This window comes from Protopterus annectens, chromosome 3.part0 (genome assembly GCF_019279795.1).
Source record: "Protopterus annectens isolate FY-2018-M chromosome 3.part0, PAN1.0, whole genome shotgun sequence".
Lineage (NCBI taxonomy): Eukaryota > Metazoa > Chordata > Ceratodontiformes > Protopteridae > Protopterus > Protopterus annectens.
In genome coordinates this window covers 1,648,780,254-1,648,800,736 of record NC_056731.1, presented here as the reverse complement: position 1 = coordinate 1,648,800,736, position 20,483 = coordinate 1,648,780,254, and the positions used below count along the sequence as shown (strand labels likewise).

General features: G+C 38.3%; 1 protein-coding gene across 3 annotated transcripts in view; it reads right to left on the bottom strand.

Moving 5' to 3' along the window:
* Window positions 1-20,483, bottom strand: part of RIMS2 (regulating synaptic membrane exocytosis 2) — a 6,281,053-nt gene that overhangs the window by 3,050,394 nt on the left and 3,210,176 nt on the right. For all 3 annotated transcript variants that reach the window (XM_044065683.1, XM_044065685.1, XM_044065684.1), the window contains one exon: window positions 9,372-9,525. In XM_044065683.1, coding sequence (XP_043921618.1) covers window positions 9,372-9,525 — 154 coding nt within the window. The remainder of the gene's footprint in view (window positions 1-9,371; window positions 9,526-20,483) is intronic.

Sequence of the window (20,483 nt, the reverse complement as noted above, 5' to 3'; positions counted from 1 at the left end):
ATGTTTGTAAGCATCATTACCAATAGGGTTTTATACTAGGTTCACTGTGTTTTTAAATGATGATTGATGTCTTAATCAGTTCTTTTTTCTGACTGGCTTCATTGCTTTTAAATACAGATGGTTTGACCGTCATGATTTAGGTCTGAAGAAGCTACCTGGCAGGTAGCAAAAATGCTTACCTTTTGTGCCTGTTTTATTGTTTTGTAGCCTTTTATGTCTATTTATTAAAGTTTCGCTTACTTCACTGTGTTGTGCACCTAGCGTTTTCTCAGTTTTTCTCTTTGGTGCCTGTCGGTGCACTTTACCAACCACAAGAAACTTTGTTTCAAAGATATGCAATGACTTTTATAAATCATTTGGTGAGCATGAAGCATCCTTCTTGTTTTCCTGTCTAATTTATCCAACGTGTTTTGGGACCAGTCAATCACTCCAAAAGTGCAAGTAAGGACAGGAACAGCAAATTGGTTTATAGCTTGAATTGTGTTCTTAGGTATCAATGCTGTTTTCAAGATTAATTTAAGTCTTCTAAAGTATTTCTTACTAAGTTTTATTCTCATTTGTTCATGTTTTATTGTTGATCCTTCATCAATTCCCAAATATGTATACACTCCCTCTTGCTCAGGTTCTTTCATATCACATTCCTGTCCCAAACTGATGTTTTCTTGGTAGTGCAGTTTTCCTGCTTTGAAGGCTGCTTTTGCACATTTATCAAGTCCAAATGACATTTTTATATAATCTGAAAAAATTTTGACAACTCGCAGTTGTGCTTTCAGTTCCTCATCTGATGAGCTTTAGAGTTTTAAGTCATCAACAAAAAGAAGATGAGAAGTCTTTATACTTTGTTGTTTTCTATGAGCAAAATTATAGTCATAGGCTAAGCTGTTAAGTAGACAGCTTAATGGGTTAAGGGCAAGGCAGTCACCCTGGAATACTCCCCTTTGAATTTTTATCCCTGGAATAATTTATTTATTTTACATTTGTTTACCGGAAAATTCCAACTGGACACAGGTCCATTTTTAGCAGAGGCCCAGGGAGAAAAGCTCCATATAAAAATGACATAGATTAATAAGTAGACATCAACACGTTATACAACATAGATATCTGGTAATACCTAATGGATGGCATAAGATAACATACAGCAAAAAACATGATGAGGAACATTGGCATACATTGTCATATGTAGGTAGTCACAATATAATACTTTTCTTACAAGGTACATATGATATTTAATAAAAATAATGAATATATCATACATGTGTGTCGATGTAGGTATAAAAAACACACTAAGAAGAGTATTTGCACTATGGGGTACATTGAGATTAGGTGTAAATGGGAATACGTGGTTCAGTAGTGTTTAGCCTGGGGAATCACAGGATAATAATACAAAATAATAATTTGGCCTTTATCATGACTTAATTGCATAGTGGTCTGCCAATGTTTCATGGTCACTATAATGAAGTCGATCAGTGTAAGGTATATCTTAAACATTTTTAAGTACTCTTTCATCTATGAACGTGGGATACTATCAAATACTTTTTTGTAGTCAATCCATGCCATACTTAGAGTCTTCCTCTTTTTACAGTTCTCCACTATGACTTTGTTTAGCAACAAATGATTCTTTGTTCCATATGACTTTCTTTTACTGCCCTTTTGTTCTATTGCCATAATTCATTTTTCTTCTAAATGACTATAAACTCTGCCGGCATCAATTCAAGTGTATAGTTTATACACCGTCGGAAGGCAAATTATTGTTCTACAATTTTTAGCGTAGCTTGCAGGTTTCACTCTTAGGTAGAAGCATAGGTTTCCCTGTTGTTAGCCAGGTTGGTATCTGTTCGGGGTGTGCATATAAATAATTCTTACTCATGGCTAAATCTTCATGCAAAGATGTTAATACCTTTAACCAGAAGTCAGGTACTGCATTTATGTCTGAGGTTTTCCAATAAGAGGCTTTTTTTTAACTTTGTCTCATTTCATATCGTGTATCTTTAAACTTCTTATTCTTTCTTTTATTTCTTCTATCCATTTAGTATCTTTGTTATGTTGCATGGGATCTTCATAAATACCTCTCCAAAATGTATCTATTTCTTCTTTTTCTGGTGGTCTTTCAATTCCTTTTGCCTTGTTTCCCAATTCTCTATAGAACTTTTTGGGGGGGGGGCATCAATAAATTGCTTATTTTGTACTTTTCCTTATATTTATCTGTATATCTTCTATGTTTTTATGTATGTGCTGAGATTTTAGTTTATTTGTGATAGTGTATGATAGATCCTTATCTGTTCTAATACTGTGCATTGCTTTTATCACGTCTATCTTTCTAAGCATTTTTGTTCATCTGTTCCCTCCTCTATACTCTTCAAAAACAGTGAAACTTCTTGTCTTAATTGCTTTATAGTTTTCTCTTTTCAATACTTCAATTTCTCCCCTACCCTCACTACCATGTGTTCTTCTGGTAGAACTTTATCAGTTATTAATTTAGCTACACAATAATATATCCTGTTTAATTCTGTTATATCGCATGGATCTTTTGTTGATCTGTTCCCTCCTCTATACTCTTCAAACAGTGAAACTTCGTCTTAATTGCTTTATAGTTTTCTCTTTTCAATACTTCGATTTCTCCCCTACCCTCACTACCATGTGTTCTTGTGGTAGAACTTTATCAGTTATTAATTTAGCTACACAATAATATATCCTGTTTAATTCTGTTACATCGCATGGATCTCTATAAACAGTCCTAATTACTATATTCGTTTTATCAAACTTCTTACTTTTTGGGTTTTACTGACCTTCAGCAGTCTATTTCTTTCATTAATATTAATATGTCTATTTATCTCTATTAAATCAAACAACTCTTCTCTTAGCTCATTTTCTTCTAAACTAAGGGCACATTTTTGTTTTGCCTTTCCTATGGACATTCTATAGAAAGTTCTATAGCATCTTCTTGTGGCACATTGCATTCTTCAATTTCATCCTGTGCCATCCACTACTCTGTCATATAGGAACTCACTGGCCTACCACTCCTCAACATTGACTGTGTCAGAGTTTCCACAGTTTCCTTCCCTTGCTGTCCAACTACAAGTGAACATTTACACTGGTTTACTGTGGAAGGCTCCAAAATATCGTCATATAGCACCTGACCAACTGCTTCCTGTTCCACTGGTTTCCCCTTAATTTGGAGGTCTACTGATCTGTCTTGTTGTGGTGCTTTCTGAATTAGATTTTCTACACTGAATCCTTCACTTTGCAGGTACTCCATTACCTCAGTTTCTATTTCTTTAACATCTCCATTACTAATCTCCTTTTCTACTTTTCCTCTTGGTCTTCTTATTTTTTGTATTATAACGTTTTCAATGTCCATATTCCTTTGCCTGTATTCTCTTCAAATATCTTTGGTGCAGCTCTTTTTGTACTGATTAGTTTTGCTTTCTCCATTGCATAGATATTACACCATATTAAATCTCTTTTTTTCCCCATGTCCATATTTCTTCTTCAGATGCCTCCTGATCTTCCTGTTTCTCCTTACTTTGGGAACTCAATCCATCATGCTGTGATGTAATCTGTGTTTGACCTTCTGCACCAAATCATTCGCTTCACAAGCACTCCATAACTTTAACTTCTATTTTTTTAATTTCAACTTTACTAATCTTCTTTTCTACATTCCCTCTTTGCGATATTATTTTTTATTGTGAAATTTTCCATATTGGGATGCCTTTGCCTGTATTTCTCTTTGAATATCTTTGGGGCTGCCTTCATTATAAAGATTAATTTGTCTTTGATAAATACTGCACCATACCAAATCTCTCTCGCTTTCCGATGTACATATTTCTTTTTTATACTTTTCAAAAATCTCTAGGTTTTGTTGTTTATATTTTTGCACTTCCTCAGATGCTTCTTTTTTCAAACAGATCAAAGATTCTTGGTCTATATACTGTTTTGCACAAGTCTGTTATATTACTGAAAATACATTTTTATTTGAAGCTTCTGACAGTTTTTCTTGTGGAAGTATTTTTCTTTCCTCTAATTTCTCTCAATCTTTTTGTATATCTTGTGTCAGGAAATTCTAGGCCTTTTGCATAACAGTAACAATAAACAAGTTCTTTCTTATCCTCAATAGTCCACTCTATCGTCTTATGACTCTTCTTTGGCCTATCAGTTTTTGTGATTTTTGTGGACTGTTACTTGCTTCTACAAAAGGAGGGCCATCCTCTCCCTGGCCTGGCATGGCCCCATTGTAGGAATGTTTCCAAATTTTGAGGAATCTACACGGTCATTTTTTCCAGTTGGAGCACCAGTGCGCCTAACAGGATTGGGCACTTTTTTTAATCTGGGTCTTGTGTACCCAGCTACCTTTTTTAATTTTTAACCTACTTCTGTCCATGATATATGCAATATAAATACAATCTACATATCAGTGTCGTCTTGGTGAGATTTTGTGAAAAAACAGGGTCCACCTCATGAAGGTACTCACCAAGACTGAAGGATGAATTCAATTTCAGCAATACTACTCTCCTTTGCTTGCTGACTTAACATCTCTCTATTTGGACCCTTTCTTCATGTCTTTTGGGTTTCTAATACCATGATGGGAATGGACCCCATTCCTAAGTCAAAGTACGATTAAAGTTCATGAGATTAGTACTGTGTCAGTCTTTGATGTCAGCCAGTAGTGCTCTTCAAAGCACCCGCAATGTGCCCAGTAATGACTCCTCATGCAATTCGTAGGGTGTTACATGGATTGATAACATATCTAAATACAACTGTAGATTCTTTTTTAGAAGACCCGTTGCTCCTACTACTATTGGAACTGTCTGGGTATCTTTCTTCCACATTGCTCTCGTTTCTGCCTGTAGAGCCTGATATTTTATGACTTTGTCTCTCTCTGTACGCAAGACACTGTAGTCACTGGCAGTGGCGAATTCAATGATCAATGCCACTCTTGTCTTCTTTTTCTTGGACCACTATATCCGGTTTTCTGGAATTTATCTTTTGAATTGTTGGCAATGCATGATCCCATGTGACATAGACTTTTTCATTTTCTATGATGCTTTGTGGCTCAGGTTTCCAATGTTTTTCAGCCACTTCAATACCATAATGTTTGCACAATCTCCAGTGCAACAGTCTTGCCACATTATTATGCCTTTCAGTATACAATCATTCTGCCATTATGTCGCAACCAGCAACAAGGTGTGCAACTGTTTCCCATTCATTTTTACAAAACCTACATTTGTCTGTTTCTACCACATGTTCAATACACTTTATAAACCAATGTGCCATGGTGGTGCAGCGGTAGCGTTGTTGCCTCACAGCAAGAGGTTCTCCTGTTCAATTCTTGGCTGGAGCGCCTTCTGTGTGGAGTCTGCATGTCATCCCCGTGGTCAAGTGGCGTTCAAAAGACATGCGTAGAATGGAAGTGCCTTTGTTGAAGGTTGGGTGTCGAGCTGGCACCTCGGCACCGTAAAAATCTACTGCCAATCATTATCGGACAGGAGTTCCGCTGTGGCGACCCCTAACCGGGAAAAAGCCGAAAAAAGAACAACAACGTAGCCCACTATCTTGGGCTGCCAGTATTGACCTTTCCTCTCTTGGTTTGAATTCACCTCTCCTTAACCATTCCAGTGTTCATTCCTGATCAACATGAGGTTCTTCCAGAACTTTTCCATACTTGCGACTATATTTATACTTTTTCCACATTTCTTGCCTTCTCATCTGATCTTTCACTTTATATTCTTTTTTTTTATTTTTTGGCACATTCATTTGCTGCCTGATTTTTATCCACTTGTGGTTTGATTTCCATTCCTGCTTGATGCCAATATGCTTCTGCTAAATTAAGCAGAGAAGTCATCTTAGATTTATTCTCATGTTTCAAAACTGAGTCCCACGATTGCAGATCTATACGTATAATCAATTTTAAGGAGGCCCATCCCTCCTTCAGAACGAGGAATATATAATCTTGGTATGCAGTGATTTTTATAAATCATTTGGTCAGCATGAAGTGTCCGTTCCGCGGTGGTGCAGCAGTAGCGTTGCCTCACAGCAAGAGGTTCTCCCATTCGATTCTCAGCTTGGGTTGGGAGTGCCTTCTGTGTGGAGTCTGCATGTCCTTCCCGTGGTCGAGTGGGCCTTCGAAAGACATGTGTTGAATGGGCGTGCCTTCGTTGAAGGCTGGGCGTCGGGCTGGCAACTCGACACCATAAAAAACAGCTGCCAATCATTAGCGGACCAGAGTTCCGCTGTGGCGACCCCTAACCGGGAAAAGCCGAAAGACAAACAACAACAACATTTGGTGAGCATGAAGCATCCTTCTTGTTTTCCTATCTAATCTATCCAACACGATTTGGGGCCAGTCAATCACTCCAAAACTGTAAGTTAGGACAGGAACAGCAGATTGGTTTATAGCTTGAATTTTGTTCCTAGATGTCAGTGCTGTTTTTAGGATTAATTTAAGTCTTCTGAAATATTCCTTACTAAGTTTTATTCGCATTTGTTCATGTTTTATTGTTGATCCTTCATCAATTCCAAAATATTTATACACTCCTTCCTGCTCCAGTTCTTTTACATCACATTCTTGTTCCAAACTGATGTTTTCTTGACGTTCCTGACGTTCTTCACCCTAGTGATGCAGTTAATGGAATTAAGAGATAATTAACGGTTACGTCATTTAAAAACTCTCTGGTGTAAGTTACATATTAGAGTGATTTTCTGCTTCCATGCAGTCCAATCACCGTAGCAGTAAAAGTTGTGCAAAGATAAAGAAAAACTATTCTCATCTTTTCAAATCAATACAGCTGCATGTCTTACTGGTTGTGTTATCACACAAGTAATATTTTCTCTGTTCAGCTTGTCATCCATCCTAAGTTCAAATCGTTGGGCATGAAGAGCTGGAGGTTGGCATAATGGTTAAGGTGTTTGCCTCACACACACACAGGGTAGAGCATTTGATTCTCACCTTTAACGGAAACTGGCAAGACTTAAAAACAGACAGATGCACAAACCAGGTACAAAAACACAAAACTAAAAGCCAAAAATAACCCCAAATCCAGGAGCCGGCAGGACTGGGCTGTTCACAGTAATACAGTCAAAGGCACAGTCCAAAAACAGTCTCTAAGAGTTCCAAAGATGGTTGAACACCAAACACACTTTATTCGGCTATAATAACAAGCACTTTCGTCTCTGTCAGTTCAGAGGCTTTATCAAGATAAAACACAGCACAGGGGCATCAAATATATACACCCACCCCAATTAACAAATCATGCAAGATAATCACATCAATTAGTCCCACAAAAATCTTATACCCCATCTAAAAAATAATTATTATTTTAAAAGTTTTTTGCATCATCACTGCAAAACATGCATAAGAAAAAGTCCATCAGTCAGGCCTCCTAATAAGGCAAGCCCGATGGTATATAATAATAAACACACACAAGATAAATGTTAATTAGTTAAAAAAGAAGCTAAGAAAAAACTCTTAACAATAAGCAGATGCAGTTTGTCAATCCAAAAAAGTAAAACTGGAATTAAAAAGAAATATAAAAATATTTAAATATATAAAAGCAGTATAAAACCATCAGGCGTCAGATAAGGCAGTTATCTTTCCAGAGCCCTCAGCTTTAAGAAACAGGCTAAAGAAAACATGTCAATCAAGCCTGGCAAGCTTGTTGCATTCAATCTTAACTGCCATAATGCCTCCATTCGTTCCAATTGCAAGGGCCATGGACCACCCCTCGGGTCCCTCCTAAGCATATCAATAATGACAAACTTAAAAGACTGGTCACTGTGATCAATGCAGTGTCTAGCTAAAGCGTTATTTTTATTTTTCAACCTGATGTCCCTCACATGTTCATAAATTCTATTCCTGAGTTTCCTCTCAGTTTTCCCTACATAAAAGCAGGGGCACCCTTGACTGTGCTGAACCAATGTGTTTAAGTCGTGAACCTCCAGAGGTATCAATTGGTACAGTTAGGTGTAGTAATTTGGATGGGGGGACTGAAAGAAACTTTAGGTCAGCCTTTATTACAACTTTTAGCTCTGACAGCCAGCAAATTGTTGATATTTTATTCAAAAACTGGGTCATCCTGTCCTCCTGTAAAGAAATGAAGAAATGTATTAGTAATGCCCCAGTGGCTGTGTATACGAAGGGCAGACGCTTGAAAAATTTACTGGAAAACTACAAGGTGGAACCAGCAAATGGTACTATGAGGAAATGTGGCGCATGTAAACAGTGTGGGTTCATCTTGGAAGGGTCAATGCTAACAGTTAATGGCCAACTTATTAGACTTAAGACGTAGGTTTACTTGCCAGTCTGAGAGGGTGTGTACTGTGCTGTCTGCTTGCAATGTCCCTGCTTCCATGCAGGGAAACCGAGAGGAAACTCAGGAATAGAATTTACGAACATGTGAGGGACATCAGGTTGAAAAATAGAAATAACCACCGAGGGGTGGTCCATGGCCCTTGTAACTGGAACGAATGGAGGCATTATGGCAGTTAAGATTGAATGCAACTAGCTTGCCAGGCTTGAATGACATGATTTCTTTAGCCTGTTTCTTAAAGTTGAGGGCTCTGGAAAGACAACTGCCTTATCTGACACCTGATGGTTTTGTACTGCATTTATATATTTATGTATTTTTATATTTCTTTTTAATTGTATCTTCACTTTTTTTGGATTGACAAAATGCATCTGCTTATTATTAGAGATTTTCTTAGCTGCTTTTTTTAACTAATTAACATTTATCTTCTGTGTGTTTATTATTATATACCATCGGACTTGCCTTATTAGGACTGATGGACTTTTTCTTATGCATGTTTTGCAGTGATGATGTAAAAAACTTTTAAAATAATAATAATTATTTTTTTAGATGGGATATAAATAAGGCTTTTGTGAGACTAATTGTTGTGATTATCTTGCATGATTTGTTAATTGGGGTGGGTGTATATTTTGATGCCTCCTGCACTGTGTTTTATCTTGATAAAGTCTCTGAACTGACAGAGACGAAAGCGTTATTACTTCCGAATAAAGTGTGTTTGGTGTTCAACCATCTTTGGAACTCTTAGTGACTGTTTTTGGATTGTCCCTTTGACTGTATTAATGTGACCAGCCCTGCCCTGCAGGCTCCTGGATTCAGGGTTATTTTTTGGCTTTTAGACTTAAAAATAGCCTGCAAGGGCAGCTAGCTTAATACTTACCTATAAACCTATGATTAGTAACATAGTAAAAGAATATTACTTATCTGTTCTAACAAACTTTCCTCAATGACAATATAAAGGCATACAAACTGCTAAAGTCTGATTTTATACACAAAGGACCAATTCAAACAGGGCGACATTAGGATAAAGATGGATATACAGAAGTGCAGGATGCTGTAGAAGTGAAAACTTACTCTGCAGTCTTCGATTCGGGCTCTCCCCATGTGGTTGCCGACGTGATAAAAATGGAGATGGCCTGGGAAGTGGCAGTGAGGAGCCATCATGTGTCTGAAGTTTGTACCAGTGGGGTTCATCATCTAGCAGCGCTGTCTCCAGTTCTATAAGAATCTGCAAAAATCGTACACAATGCATGATTTTCAGACAGTTAAATATCATACAATATACTTGCCTATAAAATAGTTACCGTAACTGTGCATGCTGAAGACAGGTCCTTGTAATGATAAATGATGTTTGGGCTTTATCAACCTTATATGTCAGCAATCCCAGCCAAAATGTCACCATCTGTACCAAGTCATTGTGAAAACCAATGTAAGTCTTATGACACCACGCTTTCAAACCTTAGTTGGTACATAAAGTCAACATTACTTAGAACGTTCTTCAGTTCTTAAGAGTCCTAAACAGACTATGATGAATCAAACGTTCTATCCTACATGCTGACAGATTTTTTTAAGTAACACATTAATTTCAGACAAAAAGAATTCTATACAGTATTGCAATTCTATCAAAACCAACATCAAACATTTAATAATAAGCTGAATTTCAAGTCAGGACAACAATACACAATTTTAAGACTATCCTCCATTCACATATTCTTGGCTGTGGGTAGAACTAACTTTTTCTATGTTTCTCCTCAAGGCTAGAGAAAAGTACAGTTCATACGTTCAAAGCCAAGTCCAAGGCAATTAGTCTGCAGACCATTACTAGTCTAGCAAAAAAAGACCCTATTCAAAAGGTTCCTGTAGCCTATAGGTTCATATGTTATAGGTTACGGTTGTATAAGCCGCACTTAACCATAACAGTAGATGCTTGAATTCCACACTGCTGCAGTAGCATTTAGGCTACTTTGGTTGTGTCTTGTCCAAAATACAACAATCCAGCCGACTTCCAAAAGCTCCAGCTTCCTTCCACATATCCATTCTGACTGCTGATTGGTAGACACTGGAAAGATAAAATCAGCAATCAGAGTGGATAATCTTCAGGACTTTCATACCTAAAAGTTAAACAGAGTACTCAACCTGAACTAAACAAACAAGAAATAGCCACCAAACTATTTCTCAAAAATAACTACATACAGTAATTAGGAGACAGAGGGTTGGTGCGGCTACTGCAACAGAGAGGAATTTGAAGATCTATTGTTATGGGCCAGTGTAACTTATGCAACTGTACTATGTTCATCATTCCCAATGCTGCAGTAGCCTGTAGGCTATATGGTTTGATAACCAAAGCCTACTCAACTAGGGATGAAGAATGATATGGATCCTGATGCATCAGGATAATTGTAGCAAAGCGAGTCTAAGGTCTAGAGAAAGAATCCAGTTTGTAATACCTGTAAATGTATGTACAAAGGACCATTTAGCTTCCAGCAGAATGCTTCTACAGTCCACTCCTTTCCAATATGTCATAGAAGAAAACAAGGCATTCGTAGAGTGCTCCTTGATACTGCCTGGAACTAGTTTACCATGACGGAAATAACTAAAGACAACAGATGAGAACAACCATAAGAATTTTGACATGGTTGTCATTTCTTAGTCCCAGCATAAAAAAATACATAGCCAATCAGCTTTTCCAAAGGACTTTGTTCTCTCAAGACAGTACCTGGCTGCCTCTGCACATACAGAATATGTAGAATCCTTTCTCCCTGGTTCAGAGGGTCAGGATAGAACACTGGGACACTTACAACCTGATTCAAAGTAAACTCTAAAACAACCTTGGGCATGAATGAAGAATTTGTACTTAATGACATTCCATCCCTATACAAGACCAGATCATGCAACTCAGATACTCTTCTTGCAAATATGGGTGCAATGAGATTAATAGTTTCCATGTAATGAACCTTAAATCTGTCTGATGTGCTTGCTCAAATGGAGATGGTCTCAGGCGTAACAATCTTTCAGAAACTGTTTTATTAAAAAATGGTGAAGAAAATGAAAAATCAGTGGGCAGGCATGTTGAAATAACCAATAAACACAGTTGCTACAATGTATTTACATGACCTATTTGCTGCTTCTACCAGGCCAGTTAGTTTACCTAGTGACTTAACCATTTTAGTTCAACAAATCACCAAGTTTGCTATCCCAAACATTGCACAAAGAAATTCCACTAATTTGGAAAATGTTAACAACTTTTACTCCAACAGCACCGACAATTTGGAGTTATTTTCACAAAGTTCACATGCCAGCATTGAACAAGACAAAAGTCATCCAATTTCTTCTACAAATTCCCTTTCTCGTCTAGAACATTGGTTGAAATTGATTGAAATTACCAAGTTTCAAGTTTGATGAAGTGATTACCACAGATTTTGGAACTCTGTAAACACAGCTGAAGAACTTTGAAGTAAAGTTAACCAAGTATAGAAATATTTAACTCGATAACTTATTTTTGGCAGACTGTGTTAAGAGTTCATCACGTTGAATGGAAGTTTCCAAATGGCTTAAAGGTAAATTTGGTTTTGGACAGTGATGTCCTACAATTACAGGAAAATAATGGCTGTGATTTAATGAAATTATTAATCAAAAAACTATACACAATTGGCTGAACTAGAAAAGGATATTTTTGCATAACTTTTTGTTGTTGTTGTTGTTGTTGTTGTGTCTTTCGACTTTAGGGGTCGCCACAGCGGAACTCCGGTCTGCTAATGATTGGCAGCAGATTTTTATGTGCCGAGTTGCTGGCCCTGATGCACAACCTTCAACGAAGGTACGCCCATTCACGCATGTCTCCACACAGAAGACGCTCTAACTGAGAATCGAACAGGACAACGTCTTACTGTGAGGCGACAACGCTACCGCAGCACCACTAATAAAGTAATATACCACCACACTGACAGAATAAAGGAAACCATCAGGAATTAGCGAAAACCACAGTTTTAATATCACTTTCATCTTCAAAAGACTTCTTCAGAAACCACCAGGAATTAGCGAAAACCACAGTTTAACATCGCTTTCGTTTTCAAAAGACTTCTTCAGAATGAATTCCTTCTGAAGAAGTCTTTTGAAGACGGAAGAGATATTAAACTGTGGTTTTCGATAATTCCTGGTGGTTTCCTTTATTGTTGCGTGGTGGTATATTACTTTATTGGTGTTTGAATTGCTGCTTCATCCTCTGGGACTGTTGGTTTTATTTTTACATAACTGTATAATCAATGATCTTTTATTCCACTGTTATAAAGGTAAAATAGTTATACTTTCAAAAGAATTGACAAACCATGTTCTATTATTAAGGAGCCTATGCAGCATAAATTCATTAGAGACAAAACTAATTATGCTGAGAAGGCAACATATCCATTGCCACCTGAAGTTAAGTACAGTAGCCAATCAGAGACTACACCAGTGCAACTGAATGACAAAACCACGGCAGAGGAAGTCCATATTTTTTGGAGTTGCCTCAACTATGCAGGTCAGAGAGACTAGCAAGCAACCCATGACCCAGTCTGGCAAAAGCACACAAGAAGCAAAGGTCGAGGTTATTGCTGAGGACATAGATGGAAAAACAGCAGATTAACAGTTTAGAAGGATCTTGCTTCTCAAGCTGTGACAGAAGTAATAATTTCCATATTTTCAAATACAGTGATCTTGAATTAATAGTGGGGCACATCAGTCTCTTTAAAAGGGGTTTTACATTTGCGCCCAATTTCAAAACAGACTTGGCTGATGTTTAACTGACTTGAAACTTTGTGTCTGTAAACTTAATTTTGCAATTTTTTTTCTTCCAATGATGGATGCTATTCTCTGAGCATTTGATAGGAAGAAAGCATTTTAAACTTGGCCTCTTATCCAGTTAAAACAGTTTATAAAGAGAATTTTGAACAGCAGATTAGAAAACTGCATAAAAAGAGAAAAAGTCTCTTAAATAATTTGACCACTGAAAAAAGACTGGCCTTAAAGGACCTCGCTGCTAAAAAAGACATTAGAATAATGAAACCAGATAAAGGTGGTGTGGTCATTTTAATGGAAATATTGATTATTCTGGCAAAATGTTGAAAATATTAGGTAACAATTTACATTACATAAAAGTTTCTGAAAAATAAATTAATGTTGCTTATGTCAAAGTAGATTTTTTTATATGATTTATTTATACAAGCCTCTATTACTAAGGATATTTTTTATTTTTTTCTGATTCAAAATTTATTATGCCTTCTGATTTTGTTACACATATGGTTCACAAAAACAGTACTGACTCCTTTCTTGGGTTTAATGCATCGGCGGGGGTTCTAAGAAAGATTCTGTTGCTGTTTATGTGGACAGAAAATAAAATGTTTGCAACACCTTATACATTTTAAGGGATTCTTGGCCGTTTTTCAAAACTTAAAGTTTTGTTTGATAAGAAGGTTACATTTTGTAACACTGGATGTTATTAATCTGTTCACAGTTATAACACATGACATAGGCTGAACAATGATGTCAGGCATTTTTAATGATGACGATAGGTTTGAAAACAGGGATGTTACTTTATTACACGATCATTTAGGAATAGTTTTAAACAATAATTTTACGTTTTTGAAGGCAAATTCTTTCATCGAATGGTGGGCATTGGTATGAGGGCACTATGTGCCCACATTTATGCAAACATGGTTATGGTTTGCTGGGACAAAATATTCTGTTTCCAAATATGCAAGGCATTTTAGTTGATATTATACATTTTGAGTGATATATTTATATTATAGCAAGGCAAACTGGACATGTTTTTTTTTTAATTTTTAAATTTCATCTATCACACAAGTTTTTAAATTTTTATTTCACAACACAGCTCTGAAAAAACTGGATATAACCATGGAAAAGGATATGATTAAAAGTTACTTTCGATCTACCAGTTTTAGTAAGCTTTTTCAAATTCTCATCTTCATTACCACAGCTACCATACTCACCCCATCAGGAAAGCAGCATTGTAAAAATCAAATGATTTAGCCAGAATTATAAACAATGAAGAAACTATGAAAACTGAAATTGGATATCTAAAGGAGATGTTTTTAGTTAGTGGGTTACACCAAAAGATTGCTGGAAGAAATTATGAAGAAATGTTTAAGGGAAGGCAGAAAAAAAGTCCTATATTAGGGAATGCAGACCTTTAAATATTCAAAAGTAAAACCACTAACTTGAGTCAAGAAAAGTAACATGTTATGGTCATACCTTATAATTGTGATGCTCTTAATATAAAATCTATAATTAAGAAAACCTGGGAACAAACTAAGAAATTATTTTAAGAAAAAGGTGGGGGTGAACTCTGAATTGCAGTTAAAAGGTGAAAGAATAATGTTTATTTGAACATGACATCAGAAGCATTAAAAAGATAGTAAAAGGTATATTTTAAAATGTAGGACTTGTAAATATTACAGATATGTATGTATATATATATATATATATATATATATATATATATATATATGTGTGTGTGTGTATGTGTGTATGTGACGGCTCCAGTACATCTGTAATAGGATATGACAAAACATTGACTTGCCCAGGTTATTTTAGCTGCAACACCAAAAGAGTGGCAATTCTGGCCACTTGTTTAGTTTGTCCTGTCTTTTACATAGACAAACTGCAGAAAAAGGGTACTTGACAGGCTATATGAGCAAGGGCATGACATTAAAACTTTTAAATTTAGTAATGCTTTGAACACACACAGTACAGACTGCAAAAATTAATAAAAAGTATTTTTTTACTATTGATAAAGTTGATGAGTTTTTAACATGTGGACCATAGGAAACTACTCTTAAATATAAGGAATTATTCTGTCAGCTGAGGCTGAACACTACAGTGCCAGCTGATATTAATGGCAGTTTGTCAATGTCTAGTGTTTTTACAGACGAGAACAGCTAAATTATAGCATTATCATTTTTATAAATTTTTTTACTTGTGTTTGCGTTTCTGCTGATGGCATCAATAAGTGTTTTTTTGTTTAAATAATTTGTTTAACTGTTGTATGCTACACACTAAAGTCGGATAGCCTTTTCTGATCATTTGTAGTCATTTAAGGCTGTTTTAAGTGTATTTTTTACTGTTTTTGCCTTATCTTTTAAAAAAAAACAAAAAAATTCCTTGTTTCCCGCCTTTCTAAGCTAGTATAGTCCAGTTTTCAGGCTAGTGCTGAATTCAGGGCTGTGATACTAGTTTCTGAGTTGCCCATACCTTACTTGGATAGAAGGAAGTTTCTCTGTTCACCTGTGAGAGAGGGGAGCTTTGAGCAACCTATCTATCCCTGGAGGAGTGGTTCCAGCCCAGAAGTTAGTAGTTTATTGGCCGTTTTGGGATAATTTCTATCTCTTTCATTTCCCTACTATAAAAACCACGTTTGCACGCTTTTGCGCACCGGGCACTGCAGGTTAGCTACAGTTAAATTATTTCCGGATCCGCTAAGTCTCCTCTTCAGTTTTTCCCTTGAAACTAATCTAATTCTCAACCTAAGCACTCAAAAAGCATCTTACAGCCCAGCACTTGCTCAGACCTAATAGCAACACTAATATACCCTGACACTGAGCAGGGCAAGGCTCTTTATTCACTCCTCATCAACCAAGGGCATGACCAAAGTGCAACTTCAGGTGCACTGTCCAGTCCAGCTGGGGAATCTGGGTATCCTGAGGCAATGTTACAACTGCCTCATGTACACAGACAACCCTCTCCTCCTACCACAAAACACTAACATATGCGAGAGATGGAATTATACAGCCAAACTGGAAGCTAAGCTGTCTCCACCCAAGACTGGAACAGACAGTCAAGAGGAGAAGGTTAACACTTGCACCACACCTCCAGCCACACACAGACCTACTAAAACAGCACTGGCAAAAAATACACATAAATACACAAAATCATACTTGGAGGCTCTAAATAAAAACCTTCAAAAGCATCAAAGATCTCCAAAGCAGACACCCAAACAACCTGCACTTCCCTTCACAAACGAGACAACACACAAAACACAAAATCAGTGTGCCACACAATCACAGCCCTTAAGGCGAAATAACATACCTAACACACTAGTACTATGTGACTCTATAGGCAGGCACACTGATGTCCCACTCACTAGCCTGGACAAGCAGAAGGTTACTGTTAGCTGCCTGATGGCAGCCAGAATCCGCCACATAACACAATCACTCAGGTCACTACAGAACAAGTACAAACATGACTCTGTCATTGTTCATGTTGGTGTGAATAACCTGAGACGTACCTCCATGGACTACATGAAAAGAGACATGGAAGAGCTCTCTGATCATGCAGCCCAGGCTGGTATGACCCTGAACCTGAGTAGCATCCTACCCTCACCAAGAATACCACCTCAGTATAAAGAAAAAATGATCAATTTCAACAACTGGCTAAGCTTCTGGTGTCATTCAAAGGGGATCCAGTGTCTGTCAGCCTGAGACGACATGCTCGACAAGCCGCGTTGCTTCGCAAGAGACGGCTTGCACCTGTCATCCCTAGGCTTTCGAATACTGGCCAAGGCTCTTGTGGCCTCCATACTGCCTTTTTTAGGCAAGGCTCAAAAGTCAAACCCACCGCCATAAACAGCACAATTAACAAAAAACTGAGGGTTATGCTACTCAACGTCAGGAGTTTAAAGCTCAAAATGCACGTGGCCAAAGCACTCCTCAGTATGGAGAACGTCGACATCTGTGCAGTAACTGAAACCTGATTCAAGGCTCCGGAGAGCACCCCAGCACTACTGGGATACAACCCATACCACAAGTTTCGGCCACAGAACATGGACCGAAACACAAAAGGAGGGGGTGTATCCATATTCATCAAGGATACCTACACCTCCAGGTTAGTGGTGCAGCATGATACCTCTGAGATCATCCATGTGCAACTAACATTGGGCAAATCTGCATTGCAAATTGTGGCTTGCTACAGATCACCCACCATGACCCAGGACCACCACTCCACCTTTCTGGAGACACTGGAAAATATGAAGGTCCTAACGAACACCCTGCTACTGGGCGATTTCAATTACCCTACCATTAACTGGGAAAACTACTAGAGTACATATTCCCAGGCCCAGCGCTTCCTGAAATTCATCAACTCAAATGCCCTGGATCAGCTGGTAAACTCCCCTACTAGAGGTGAAAAGATATTGGACCTGGTCATCACCAACATGGGCGGCAGGTGTTCCACACCGGAGGTCAACCCGTCATTGTTTAGATCAGACCATAAACTAATCACTCTGGATGTCCACACCCCACCACCACCCCCAACTAAGAAAACCACAGTAAAAAACTTTTCTAAAGCAAACTTCACCTAACTTAAGGCAGAGGTGGTAAGTTTCACAGCCCCCACACTAAAGGATAATGGTTCCCATGATACAGAAACCTTTACAAATGCACTCTATGAGCACCTACAAGGATGCATGGATCGTGCCATCCCTAGCAATAGCAAGACTCACTCCTCTAAGAGAAGGAAACCAGTTTGGTGGACCCCTGCAATAAACAGGCTATACAATAGAAGGAGGAAACTAGTTCAGAAAAAAAGCAAATCCCAAGAAGGAAAGACATCCCTGATCAGTATCCGTAAGAAACTAAGGTCCCTCATGAAATCATCCACGGCTAACTTCGAAAGAAAAATAGCCAAGGATTCAAAAGATAACCACAAAGCCTTCTTTAGCTACGTTAAGAATCTAAGTGGCAACTCGCAGATATGCACTGAACTAGTGCAAAATAGCACAAAATATACTGAACCTACTGATATTGCCAACATCCTGGCAGATAGATTCAGTGCAAACTTCACCCCCCCCCCCCACCTCCAAAAGGGCCCACAGTAATACCGGAAAGGTGTAGTGTCCCAAAAATCACAGATGCACAGATGAAAACAGCCCTTTCAAAAGCCACAAACACAGTGTCAATGGGACCAGATGGTGCCCCAGGCTGCGTCTTGCATGAACTACAGAACGAACTAACCCCCCATCTAAACATGCTGTTCAACCTCAGCCTCTACACAGACTACATGCCCATAGAATGGCGCACAGCAACGGTTATTCCTCTCCACAAAGGAGGGGCCACAACTGACCCTGCTAACTATCACTCCATAAGCCTGAATTGTCTGGTCTGCAAGGCTATGGAGCGCATCATCATGGAACTCATTAACAAAGACATTGGGAACACTTGACCCGACCCAGTTCAGTTTTGTTAAGGGCAGATCATGCCTACTAAACCTGGTTGACTTCTTCGAGACAGTCACCAAGGCCACAGATGAGGGAAAGGTGGTTCACACAGCCTACCTTGACATCGCCAAGGCTTTCGACACCATTCCCCACTCGGGTATTACAGAAAAACTCACTAGCCTGAATATAAACCCCTACGTCACGAGATGGGTTGCCAACTGGCTTACAGACAGAACGCACAATAAGAATAGTGGGCTCCAGGTCTGACTCTAAAGCAGTCACAAGTGGTGTCCCGCAAGGCTTGGTCCTGGGACATCTACTGTTCGGTATATACTTCTCAGAAGTACAGGCAAACACAGGAGGACTATGGCTAACCAAGTTCGCCGATGACTGCAAACTGGGAGCCATAATTGACTATCCAGCTGACACGGACATCCTCCAAAAGGGCCTTACTGAGATGGACACCTGGTGTCAAAGTCATGGTCTCAAGCTAAATGCCAAAAAATGCATAGTCATCCCTTTTGGGAAAAACAAAACACCCACGAATTAGAACATAGGTGGCAGCCCCCTTAATACAGAAGAGGTAATAAAGAGATCTGGGGACTCAGGTAGATAGTAATCGCTTCTTTGACAATCATATTGCCAAAGTAGTTAGGAAATCCTTCTATGCGGCCCATCTCATTACTAAAGGGTTTGCATCTAGAAATAAAGAGGTTATAGTGCCCCTCTACTCGTCACTCATTAGACCCATCATAGAGTACTATGCCCCATTTGGGATGTACCTCACAAGACACTTCCAACAGCTGGAAAGATCACAAAGGTACCTCAACAAGAGGATTACTGGCCTCAAACATATGTGCTATGCAGCCAGACTGAAAAAACTCCGGCTGTACTCAGTGGCATATCGCTTACTCAGAGGTGATCTCTGCCTGACATACAAAGCCATGTCCAACTCAGTATTGATGGACATGCTCCACCTAAAGAAATCCAAGTCACTGCGAGCCACACTCGCTAGTGAGCTAAACCTAGCCACAACAATAAATAGAACATACTGGAGGGATAGATTCCTGTCACAGAGACTCCCCATGCTTTGGAACAAAATTCTAAATAACATCAGGCAGAGCCCCTCACTAACACTCTTCAAGAGCAACCTTGACGAGTGGATGGCTAACAGAAAATACACCCCTGGGATCACTTCATTGGCTCTGCTTGACAGAGGATCAGTTAATTAATCAATGGGGCGGTGAAAGCCGACACACTCTGGCTAGGCTTATAAATGCCCTCGGGCAGATAGCCTAGTACCTACCTATGAACCTATGAATTAATCATTGCACATAATCGGTTGAAAGTTTTTATAAAAGTAGTTTTAGAAAATGCATTTTTGATTCTGATGAAGTCACTGCAAAAGTTTGAGACAAATGTGCTAAATCATATTAAAAAAAATTAAGTTTCATCTGGCTGCTCCAGATTTTTTTTTTTCCTTTTTTGGTTATTAGAAATTCTGAAATGCTACAAGATGTACCTTGACAGAGGAGTACGAAAAGTCAGAGGCTACTGACTCTCACAAATATCTGAGCACCAGTGATACATAAATCCCTAACAGGCTCTGGTTATTAGTTAGGCACCGACTAGAAAATCTCTTCCACTTGCCAATGTAAGATTTCCTAGTAACAGGTTTTCTTGCCTCCTTTAGTAGCTTCAAAGGTATTTGAATTGAATCATCCAGGCAGTTAAAGATGCTTCAGAGTGGAGTGTATCAAAGTTCCATTGTCTTGTATGAGCAGGTCCAGTCTGTGAGGAAGCTTGTGGTAACTGCTCTTGGGCAATTCTATAAGAAGAAAACACTGAAGTGATAGTAAACAAATAACGCCAAGTCAATGCTGTAGATATTTCTACAGCATTGACTTGGCGTTATTTACTATCACTTCAGTGTTTTCTTCTTAGTTGGCGTTTTTTTTTGTGCAATTCTATAAGAAGACTGA